The 12,386-nt window shown below is 42.5% G+C and overlaps 1 protein-coding gene across 8 annotated transcripts in view; it reads left to right on the forward strand.

The window, feature by feature from the left end:
* LOC110841535 (ras-GEF domain-containing family member 1B) overlaps positions 1–12,386 on the forward strand; it is a 360,406-nt gene that overhangs the window by 331,449 nt on the left and 16,571 nt on the right. For all 8 annotated transcript variants that reach the window (XM_022087180.2, XM_022087175.2, XM_022087176.2 and 5 more), the window contains 2 exons: positions 5,076–5,294; positions 5,768–6,037. In XM_022087180.2, coding sequence (XP_021942872.1) covers positions 5,076–5,294; positions 5,768–6,037 — 489 coding nt within the window. The remainder of the gene's footprint in view (positions 1–5,075; positions 5,295–5,767; positions 6,038–12,386) is intronic.

Consider the following 12,386-nt stretch of genomic DNA (forward strand, 5'->3'; position numbering starts at 1 on the left):
TTCAAGTCTATCATGGAAATGAAGTATTATCAAATGGCTTAACACACACTCACATTAAAGTCAGTCGCCTGGAAAGTGAGAACAAAACAAATACGTACAAGTAGAGAATGTTTACATTTCTGTAACCTTTCGTAGTGATTACTGTTGGCAAGCAAAGAAACATCTATTGACATGTCAGTTAATGCACTGTCAGAGACGGTCAAGGTCGCATAGTAATCAGACCAGGTACAGAGAAACGGAGGACACTGGACGGAAGTGTTTTATACAGTAACGACAGCAACGAGCTGTATGCTATGTCGTGTACATTCAAGTACCTATTCTAGACCTGCAAGGGTTCGGTGAAGCAGGTCGTGGCTTTGATCTGCATCGCAGTCGAACGAAGATTTCCCCAGTACTCCAGCTTGATTAAGTTTCTGTACCCTTTACTCTCTCTCTCTCTCTCTCTCTCTCTCTCTCTCTGTATTATTTACCCATACGTCATTCTCCAATGCTTTCTGCATAGTACAAACTTCGGGGCTTGTTCCAGATATGAGGCCCGAGGAACTTGTGAAATAAAGCTGGGCCCTTTCAACTGTGTGCTGATGGGTGCCCAAAATATGTTTATTAGACCCGTTTTTAAGTTACGCAAACTAGTCAATCGACGCCATTCGTGGCCCTCCTAATTTCCGCCTTCCTCGAGGTCAGTGGTCGGTAACATTTCATGGTAATCTGTAGTCTGATATCCGGCGAACGTGACTCCTTCGTTTTGTCCCCAGAATTCTTTAACGTTTTCGGTCATTTTGTTAACCTGGGGTAAAATTCTTACGTACGAACGTCTTTGTATGACACAGAGTTACCCTTAATCCACGTAAACATCTGTTTTGTGTTGCTTCAATTCTTTGTCGATCTCTCGATCTGTTCGCTTGCATTTACTGAGCAATTTTTCTGAGACCACTTTATGTAATCTTGGCTGGATTATCTTACTCGTTTGTTTCTTGTATATGTTCGGGTCATTTCTTATGACATCCACGAACATCCGTATGCAGCTCACACTTTTATAACCCCTGAGTAATATGGCTCGGGATGGGTTTTCATGCATCGGCGGGGTATGGAGGGAGACATGATGTTCTAGCATGGTGGAAACCCGAGGAATAGAGCGAACCCCAGTCTCGTAGTCGATTGCTTCTTGTGGCGGGACTCGTTTGTGAGTGGTTAACATCGGCGAAGTAAGTTCTGCTGCAACCGCGTCATATCGGGTTGTTTCTGCTTCAGTTTCTATTAACTTGCAGAATTGCTCATGCAATTTATTTTGTTTCGTTCTTCATATTTTGCTCGCTTTGTAACAAAAGATTTGCTTACGTTATTTTAGAAGAAATTGCTACATTTTCATGATGCGTTCTGTCGTATTCTTCTTGTTTATTGAAAATTTTACATGTGAATTTATTCACGAAACGGTATTATCATTTGGCCTGCGGCTAGCTTATCAGTGCTCTAGATTTGAGTAATTTGTTTGATGCAGGCTGTTACCCTCTGGCTCAGTATAGGGATCAGTATCGGGCTTTTGTGAGCAAGGTAATGAACCAGTCAGTTCCACAGGACTTTCAGTTTGTTGATAGTCTGAACGAGTTTAACTTTTCAATTAGGACTTTGAATCTTGATGATGTAAATAAGTCTGTTGGCATTACTGAAGCTCAGTCTGTACGAGACGATAATGCAGGCTGAGAAGAATTTTAGAATCGCTGAATACTTTGATACTTCAGTCTCTCATGAGAACATGAGAAAAATGAACCTTCTTAAATTTTTATGTCGATAGTTGAAACAGACGGTCGGGGGTGGGGGTTCAGCGATTTATCTAGCCTAAGAAGCCTTTATTATTATTACTATTATTATTGAAGAGAAGTAACTGCAGGATCAAGGGGGCCCGTGAGAGGTCAAATGCCAGGAAGACGATTCGTGATGAGTGGGCGGAGGGACCTGAGCTAGCGTGAAATGAAGTTTCCCGTTTCATCTTCGGCGACAAAAGCCAGGTCTTCGCATTTCTTATGTCTTTTTTCCGCCCTTCTCTCCTGAATGTTTTTTCTTATATTTATTTCCTTATCTTAACTTATGACATTTGTAGTTTCTGCATTGCTTAGTTTGGTTGAAATGTAGAAGTCTTACAGTCTGTTAGAAGACGTGTTTTGTGGCGACCATAGAAATACTCCACAGAGGCAAAGTTTTCTTCGTTAATACTGAACGTAATGGAGAAAATTAACCGTAATTAAATCTTTATAACCCGAAGTTCATTTAAATTATACTCGTGATTCTCGTTATACGCGGGTGTTGTGTTCCTGCGAATCGACGCGTAAATCGAAAACGTATAAGTACCCGTGAAATTTTTGGTTTTATACACCGTGAGTGGCTTTAATTTGTAGTGTCTGAGCGATAAACTGACGGACTAGGAGTTTGAACATCGGGGTTCGTTTACCGACAGGGACATGGATATTTTGTTACCACGCCCAGAATGTCTCTGGGGGCGAACCAGGCCATTTGATGTTTTCCCGGGGGTGCATCAGCCGGAACGTGGCTCTTACTCTCACCAGCACGTGGTTCCGATGGCAGGAAGTCATACTTTGCGTTCTACAAAACGTTCTGTGTTATTTATTTCAGCAGAGAGACTTTTACTAATCTTCTCGAAAGATAATTTTGTTCCTACTTACCCACTAACACCAGCGATGGGCTCTTACGTATGGTTTGTTAGTGATTGCAACATTTAGTGATTTCCCTTGTGACAAACGGTTTGTTTTCGAAAATGGTAGCTGATGAAGATTGCAGATATGCGAGGAAATTGCTTGTGATTCCTCTGCTGCTTAGATGGCCTAACCCATATTAATCTGTCTCCAGATTTCTCTCAGACGAAATTGGGAGAAGTCGTAGGAAGAAAAACTGGAAGAAGTAACTCTCGTGGAATAAATGAGCGGAAGTGGCGAATGGTTGTTCAGTTCCTCAGTGGGCAGTTTGGCATGAAGTGGACGGAATCGGATGACAGTTATACCCGTGCAGGGTCCCCCTCCAAGTGCCGCTCTCTATTTCTGTATTCAATTCATAGGCTTTCAGTATTCTAATTATTTTCTGTTCTTTTAAAACTAAATAACAAAGAATGAGATAGTAGTATAGCTGCGTCATATTGTGATATTAATTAAAATAATTATTATATTTGTTTACCGTCAAATCACAATAAAATAGTAAGATAAGATAATTAAAATGATTAAAATATCATCTTATGTTCCATATCGAGCATTCGATTTACATCGGAACATTCACAACATGTTTCGGTTTATCAAACCGTCATCAGGTGTAAATTATAAACTTTTAAACTCAAATTACAATTATTTATAGTTTTTACAAAGTAAAGTGCACTGCGTCTAGGAATACACATATTTTTAAATGCACAGTTAGCGCACCTTTTTGGATATAATGTTTATTTACATCAGACAGAAATTCAAAGAGTTTAAATTTTACATAAATGTAAATTAGGGCCTGACGGAGGAAGTGCGCATCGCTAAATTGTCGGTCAGCTCCTACAGCGCAGTCTCCCAGACGTTCGTCTTCATACTCGCGCAAAGTTATACAGACTCTTGTGTGTCCATAATAAACCTGCATTTCTGAAACGTCGGTGAGTTCCTCCGAGAGTACACTGCACAATATCCGAGAAGGGTGTCATCTTCTGTAAACATTGATTAAAATAGTCTCGCCCTCTTGTGTTCAGGAAGTGTGAAATCTTTTGAAACCTGAAACACCCCTCAAGACGCAAGGCAAACTGAAATGGAGACAGCAGTGTACAAAATACGCCGTCTGTTGTCATAGCAAAGTAAAGCCTCGGGCGATCAACAAACACAGAGAAACCTCTAATGAATAACAAGCTTATTGTATGGCTCCGAGTAACGAAACTTTGCTGTCCCCTGAAGTCATAGGCCCAGAGCTTCGTCCTTGTCTACAAATTGGAAGAAGCTCCAGTTAAGAAGTAGGATTTTCGCTGCTGAAGTTCAAATACCAGGTTTAACTCCGTAAATTTTATTTATTCACGTTTGACGTCAAGATACGAACACACTCTCTGCCTTTCCACGTCGTGGCACACGAAAATGTAACCTGATTTGTCATGATTTAGAGTCGCTCGTTACTGTAAAGTTTTGTGTGTGCGTACTGCATGCATTGCGTAGATTGTGTTGATATTATTATTATTTAATTATGTTTCCATTTAAGTTTTATAGTTAGATGCGGGTTATTATGCGTTCATTGTGATCGGTGGAACGTTTTAACAGTTTTATTGTTTTAGGAACGAGTGTTAAATTATGAGATTTAACACGGTTATTTTCAAAAGTCGCGGAAGATAGTATATGTACTTCGGACACCTTATTGTACTTGTTAACATCGACTGTACTGCCGTCGCTAAGTCCAACTTACTTTCCTCAGAAATGCTCTGTAACACGTAAAGCTTATAAGATTTCTTAATTCTGTACTCTAATTCTTGACCCCAGTTCTGCCCTTTCAATAAAATTGACGAAAGGAAAGTCCATATATTATTTTTTTTATGATTTCATCGTGAACTGACGAATCAAGGTGATATGTGGAATAAAATTTTTAAACCTTGCTTTTTTTTCTCAGTTTTATATTTTATTTTGTACGTATGATGATTATTATTGTTGCGTGCATTGGTGATGTTTGGCAAGAAAATACTGAGGAGAATATTTGGATCTAAGAGTGATTAAATTACACGATACCGGAGAAAACTTCACACTGGGGATGAGATGGGCGGGGCATGTAGCTCGCACAGGGACGTGTATAGCCTTCTGAATTTCAGTTGGAAAGCCCATAGGGAAGAGACCACTCAGAGGATCTAGGCGTAGGTGCAGGGATAATATTAAAATGCATCTTGGGTAAATATATTTTGGGAGGGGATTGGATTTATATGGCTCAGGATAGGGACCAGTGGCGAGCTCTTATGTACACGGTAATGAATTTTGTGGCCCCGTGAAAGGCATGGAATATCTTGACCAAGATCAGCTACATATTTCATTGGACCTCAACGTTTGACAAAGTACTTCTCTTTGTTGCAGGCCCTGGTGTATCGTGACGGCGGGAACCTGGTGTCAGGGTCCCTGGACGCCCTGGTGCAGCACATGGTCCCCACCGCGGACTATTACCCGGACCGCGCTTACCTGTTCGCCTTTCTGCTCAGCTCACGGCTGTTCATAAAACCTCACGAATTGCTCGGCGAAGTCTGTGCCCTGTGCGACTCTCAGCAAAAACTCGGCGAGAAGCAGGCAGCAGCCAAGGTAAGATAGGGCGTCAGATCGAGACGAGTAATGGCCGAGATCGGCGGACACGTTGCTGATCAGATATGCTCACGCGAGTCGTGAGTAGCGGCTGACGTGGACGTACTTGGTAATGCTCGGTGAAGCGATACCAGTCGAGAATAGACGTGAATAGCTGTCAGAATAAACATGATGGCACTTTGTACAGTCGGGGTAAGACACAAGGTAGGACTTGGCGTAGCGTCCCGTTTGCCCTCAAAGTCCATGGAGCAGAACCTTCCTCGAGAAATTTTCCGAACTTTGTGCAACCCGAAGGTTTATTACCGTTTTGACAACAGCCCCGCCATCTGTTCTGTCCTGAGTCCGATGAATCCGTTTTTCCAAATTGGCTTCTAACTTTCGTACTCACCGCCACGAGAACCTCAAATGCTTCCACTCCGGACAGTTTGTTGTGAATTGTGTTAATGTCCTCGTGATGTTCGTTGCACTTACAGGACCGTCTGGGCAGATTCGTCCCTCACCTGGTGCAGTTGCTGGCAGAATGGACGGAGACCTTCCCTTACGACTTCAGGGACGAGCGTGTGATGGCGCACGTGAGGGCCATCACCCAGAAGTGTGTTACGGTCGATCCGGGTATCAGGAAGGAGGTGTCCACCTTACTTCAGAACCTGCTGCACCGGTTAACAGCGCTGGAGAAGTACGAAGAATTCCTGCAGAGAGTGAACGCTGAATCCTCCACGCACTGCGTTGAGAACCTCAGCGCGGTGAGTTCATTGAAGCTGAGAACGTAGTAATAATGCGATGCTGGTCGTGTTTCCTGTGCTGTCTCCAACCGCCCTTAAACTGGGGTTGTGAGTTCGAGATTTTTTTTTCTGTCTGAGAACACACGAGGAAATTAAAAGCACGTAATAAATATTGGTCGAGAAATTCAACGGAGATATAGGCGTCTATGTGAAGGTGTGCACCGGGTATTGGTCGGGAAGCCTGAGGGGAAGAGACCGCTGGGGAGACCTAGACGTAGATGGGAGGATAATGTCAGGCGGGAGACTGGATTTTGTTGGCCCAGGACAGGGTCCGGTGGAGGGCTTTGGTTAACTCGGTGATGAACCTTCGAGTTCTGTAAGCCATCTGGTTAATTAATTAATTATAGTATATATTATAAAAATTATTATTGGGGTAATTATCAGCTTTCCGAGGAAGACTGCGCTAGCCTTTTTACAAAATGTTATAAAATTCGACCATTCAGTTGGTTCATAGGAAGACAGACAAAATATCTTTCCAGAAGGTTGTTTATCATTTGTTTTTTTTTTGAGAGTGCCGAAAAACTAAAAATTTATGAGGCTCATTTTTCAGGTACTACCGTTAATTCCATCTTCGGTCTGATAGTGTCCAGTTCAAGTCTCGACTGGTTACAGACTATCCTGACAGATGTGCTTATCGTGGTTTTCTTGTCGTCTCTGCTTTGAAACAAAGTCTATGTCCATTATCTTTCCCCTGGAAATATCATGCAGTGAAACATGAAATTGCAGTGGAGACGTATCCTGTCCCTCGCTTTGGTCCTGCTTGTTCTTTATTTCTTCCTTTCTTTTTCTGTCTTAGAGCGAGTGTAATCTTATCAAATTCTGTCCGAGTACTTGTGTTTACCAGCGGATTGCAGCGGAAACAAACACAATGGCGTATCAGTTCTGTCGAAAAGAACAAGGGCAGTCTTCGCGTCTGATGTTGCCACTTATCTCCAGGAAGACCTGTGTATTATCGTGCTCTTTTTTTTTTAAAGAAATTCCCTGATACGAGGAAAAGTTCTTCTTATGCGCGCGATCTTCGCACCACTCCACGAACCTTGGAGTTTCACGCCGTGTGTTATTCCAGTTCAGAGGGCGCGTCATACGTAGAGAAATAAATCAAGCAGACACATTGGGGAGCAAAGGGAGAACTTGAAGTAGGAACTTGGTATGGTTATGGTTTTTTGGAAACCGAAGAGAATTTCCAATTTTAGTATGATCATTTGATTTTATAGTTTTATCAACTTTAGTGACGGAGGCAAATACAAGAATAGAAGTTGTAGGAAATACTAATATATGTGAGAAACGTTAAGTTCGATAAAGTAATTGAATAAAGTACATGAAGGATGAAGTGGAAAGACCACGTAGGTGGAATAGGCCAAGGCTTGTCTGGCCTGGAAACGTTTGTTAATTTAATCGAGCGTGATTGAGAGAATGATATTAAAACAGACGTCATAATAAATGGGTTATGAATATGTGAACTCGTTTCATATGCAGTCCAGCTGTTTGCCTTTGTGTCAATGGCAGTGAACCTTAAGATATTGTAACAAGGTGAGAGACTGGTATAACGCTGTTACCAGTAAGGTCGTTAATATTGTTGGCTGAGCTTGGAGTGCGAAACAAATGGCCACCAGGTGCGGTAAATTCCTGTTTCTCCGTCAGGAAATTGCGTGAACAAAAGAGGAGTGTCTTATCTGCTCTGGTTCTTTGAATTCATGTGTGTCGTCAGTTTGCTTTCAAGGGCCTTATCTTAATGAAGTTTTCTTACTTAACGAAATATATGAGTACCATCGTAATAAAAGTAGGAAGGATAAAAGCCTTGGACATAAGAAATTGTGAACTAAATATAAACATTCTCGGTGTCTAGGGACATTTCACGCGTCTGTCCAAAATCACAGCGTTGTTCCAGGGATATGCGTATTCAGATTAAGGGCGATAAGATGATCAGGGCGTAGAGTCTGTCACGATTGAGTGAGCTGAGAAATGAATACAAAATTTTGGTGTAAAATTCTGAAGAGAGGAGGCTACTCAGAAGACGTATGCATAGATATGAAGATAATATTAAAATGCATATTATACAAATATGGTTTTGTGCGTGGATTGGATTCATCTGGCTTCGGATAGGGACCAATGGTGGGCTGCCGTGAATATGGCAGTGAACTTCTACGTTCTTTAAAAGGCAAAGCATTTCAAGAAGAACTCTGCTCCATTGAGTTACTTAGTTATATTTTGATCTTTAAATTGTTTGGGTCGGCCCTGCCAAGGGTAAAAGTTGTACACTAGGTCTTTCGAAATGCGGAGGGCATGTTAAAAATATACGGATGGACGGAATCAACTTTTCTTGTGTCTCAGTTCATCTTTAGTAATGTTATCAGACTGTGGACTCATTGATTTTCGCTCATGTGTGCTCGTCAGTACACGCAAACTGTACCACAACGCAATTACCCTGCTTCAGAGACCACACTCTGTTGTGTACACTACCCAGTTGCTGTAATTGGTTTCAGAAGTCAGCGACTTGAACTTGTAGTATGAAGCAACTCGATTTGCCTCCTAAGGTCATGCGTTTCCCCCCCCCCTTTCACTTGTCTGTATGGGACTTTTCTCTTCAATCTATGGGAAATGTAGGATTAAAGACAGATTATGCAGATCTTATGGACCGTTCCTTCCTATGTACCACGTGTATTTGGATTACGGTTAGAGGAGAGAGAAAAATTCCGTCTTTGAATGGACAGGAGAGCTGGTTTGGGACGTTGTCAAAGAAGTGACGAATATTTCAGAACAGTCTCTTTCGTGTTACATAAATATATCATGCCGGGTACATACTTTAAGAATCGTGAGAATAAATAATAGAGGAATATAATCACAACTTAATGAATCAGAGCGGAACGCAAAATTAGCTTCATTCAGTGCTTTGTAAATTGAATCCTTATTCGCAGTCTGGGAAACAAAATTAGTCTCTGCTTTGTTTTCCATAGACGGGAGATGTCAAAGTTCGGTAGAAAGGCAGAAACAGGTAATAATTATGGCAGAAACTGGAGCTTTAGAGCTGTGAATAACGTCCCAGTACCCTAGACGTAGCATTGCTTCCACGAGATAAAAAGTGCATTGATCTGCCTCAAATTACGGATGAAGGCAGGGAATTGGGTTCTTTAAAGGCAGAGCGTATAGGTCGGGGAGCAACGGGTAAGTTTCTGCTCGTCATCGCAGCCCCTCCTGTTGCAATGTTAATGCTGACTTAGACAGAGACAACTTCGATACTGGGAACGACCCGTTCTTCAAGTGCCAGAGCACTGCGGGTCGCAACTTTTCGTCGGCTTTGATCTATTGACAGTTGGTAGGACTCCTTGGATGAGGGATCGGCCCGTCGCAAGGCCTCTATCTGTACACAGGACAGCACGACACAGAAAAACATCCATGGCTTGAGTGGGATTCGAACCCACGGTCCCAGCGCCTCAGACCGCGCGGCCACTGTGACCCCCCAGATAAAGACAAATCAAACCCATTTCTTAACGATTTCATAATTACTTTATTGTCGTGCTGACTATAAGAAGGTTCACAAATTGTCCAGCGCTAGTTTTTCGTCTTTGTCAGAATTTTATAATATTTAGTAACCGGTCAGAAATATAACATATTGTGTGAAACAATGAAATATTGTGTCAAAATTTGAATTATCGCAACTATTTAGATTTATAATGGCACGTAACTTCCTAAATGCCGTGCCACCCTTCGGTGTTGTAGATGTCAAGTTGAATAAAACAGAAATTATACGCATTTTAGCTGTTAACATCTATCGTCGATTGGTTTTTTTTTTTTTGTGAGAAACTTCAGCTGAAAGTGGGTTATTTTTCGTAGAATATTGACAACGCATTTCGTGACGGTTCCTGATTGAAGATACGTGTTTGGTCGCCCCTGTTTCTCGCAGTGACACACAAAGAATGGCGAATAAAGGTGCAGGAAGAATCAGTTTGGGATTGAACCGGTTGCCAGGAGACCCGCACCTCCTCATTCTGGAAAAGAGACAACTACAGTTTGTCCTGGCCGTACCGGCCGGCAGTTCCTTTTCGAGGCCAGCTCTGGTCCACTAGCGCCTGACAAGACACTGACGTTAGACGTCGACACACTTCTGGGAAGTCGTGGGTTGAAGAGTGAATGTGCCGTCCGAACTGAAAACAGTAGTTGATGTATTGTCCTAGTTGAAAACATTGTTTCTGAAACATCGGTAACGTTTGAAATCATCGAACACAGGATAGCAGGCATTAGAAGTTTTACTCCAATTACAAACGTATTCTTTACTATTTTTCGTAGTCTTAGGTCATTAAGTTTTTTTATATACGAGGTGCGATCGAAAGGTTTCCAGACTGAGCGTATAAAAACCCGTACACTTATCTCAGGTATTAAATTCATCCATCACCCTCGAAGTAGTTCCCCTGGGAGTGAACACAACGATCCCAGCGCCGCTGCCAAGCCTGGAAGCATCCCTGGAAATCTTTCTTTGTCAGCATGTCAAGCACCATCTGCGATTCTGCCTGAATCTCTTCTATCGTCTCAAATCTCCTTCCCTTTAGCTGAATTTTCATCTTTGGGAAGAGGAAGAAGTCACATGGAGCTTAGAAAGGAAGTTGGGGTCGGTTCTTGCAAGATCTTTGAGCTCCTGACAAACGAGAAGTCGATTCTGCTTCTGGTCCTCAGACAGGATGCGTCGCATGTGGAGTTCTTCCTTTAGAATCAGCTGACAGGTCCCATAGCCTATCCCAACAATGTCGCACAAGTCGTTGATGGTACGACGTCGATCTTCGTGAATGGCCTGCCGAATCTTCGTAACATTTTCGGGCGTTGTGCTCGAAGATGGTCGTCCAGAACGCTCGTCATCATCGACAGAGGTTCGGCCATTTTTAAAACGTGAATGCCACACAAAAGTTTGTGCACGACCCATTGCGGACTCCCCAAATGCTTGCTTTAGCATTTCATAGGTTTCCGTAGCCGTTTTGGCGAGTCTTTGGCAAAATTTGATGCACACGCCATTCCGAAATCGCAGGAGGGTCGGTGTAATGCACTACCAAAACGCCCGTAACTAAGAAACAAATGCTAATTTGATGATGCCGGCTGGCACACTGATTCACTATGAATGTAGGCCGCACCCCCTAGCGGCAGAAGCTCGTACTACATCCGGTTCGCCCTCTATTGACACAGTCTTGAAACTTTCCGATCGCACCTCGTATTATAGAACAGATCTGAAAGACAATGTGGCTGGTAAAAAATCTGTGAACGATTGATTAGTATATAAGTAGGTCTGCTTAATCACTGTCACGTCTTCTTCACGGAGGCAATTGCGTAATTTGACTGTTCTGAAACATTTCGTTGATACGGAATTTCTGTTTTCCTGTCTTCTTTCGTATCTCACTCTTACAAAGCGGGATAGGTCTTGCTGCCTAGTGACGGTAGAAATTTTTCAGGAGACGTCAAGGGAGCGGTGTCTAGATGGCAAACATTGGTGGGGTGCTATTTGCCAGGTAACATCTCTTCACCGTTTTCTCCATTTCTCTTCGTCTTTTCTTCGCACAGTACGTCACGAAAAACAAGTAACACCTCAAAGATGTTTTTCTCAAAAGTTCCGTCTATAGACTGTGCAGAAGTAGTGTTGATGTTATTCTGGGTTCTGGTGGCCTGTAGACTCGTCATAGACGCATTTAGACAGACGACGCGGTTTCCACCGCTTTGAAAACCTCAAGCCTTACACGCGTGCGTCGTCTGTCTGAGCGCGTAAAGTATAATTTTATCCTTTTTTTTACGTGTGTGATACTTTGCCTCTAATCCAAAGGGAGGTGTTTGGGATGCGTGCCCATGGAAATATGTGAACATAAGATAGAAGTGACAGGAGGATGGAGAAGATTACATAATGAGGAACTTCCTAATTTTTATTATTTTCGTTTGTATATTTTGTGGTTAAGTCAAGGAATTTGAAATGGGAGGGACAGATAATGCGTAGATATGATATTTTTCGGGAAATCTTGACGGAAGCAATCAGTTTGGGTGTCACTGGAGTAAATTAGATGATAGTATTAGAATGGATATTGGAGAAACTGTGTGATGGTGTGAAATGTATTTATGTCGTTTTCATTGGGCTAGATAATCATTATTTTATCACACGCTGGCCTTGTAATCCTGGGGTCCCGGGTTCGATTCCCGGCGGTGCCCGAATTTATAACTTGTGTTGGGCAAGGCCGTGGTCTAGGCAACACGGAGTTTTCCTCCGGGGGCTTCCCAACAATTACTCCATTCACACACAGAAGAAGGCAATGGCAAACCACTTCTGGATCATCTGCCAAGAACG

Source organism: Zootermopsis nevadensis, unplaced genomic scaffold, assembly GCF_977971745.1.
Source record: "Zootermopsis nevadensis isolate Lab colony 2312 unplaced genomic scaffold, Znev_1.0 Znev_ptg000012l, whole genome shotgun sequence".
Classification (NCBI taxonomy): domain Eukaryota; kingdom Metazoa; phylum Arthropoda; class Insecta; order Blattodea; family Termopsidae; genus Zootermopsis; species Zootermopsis nevadensis.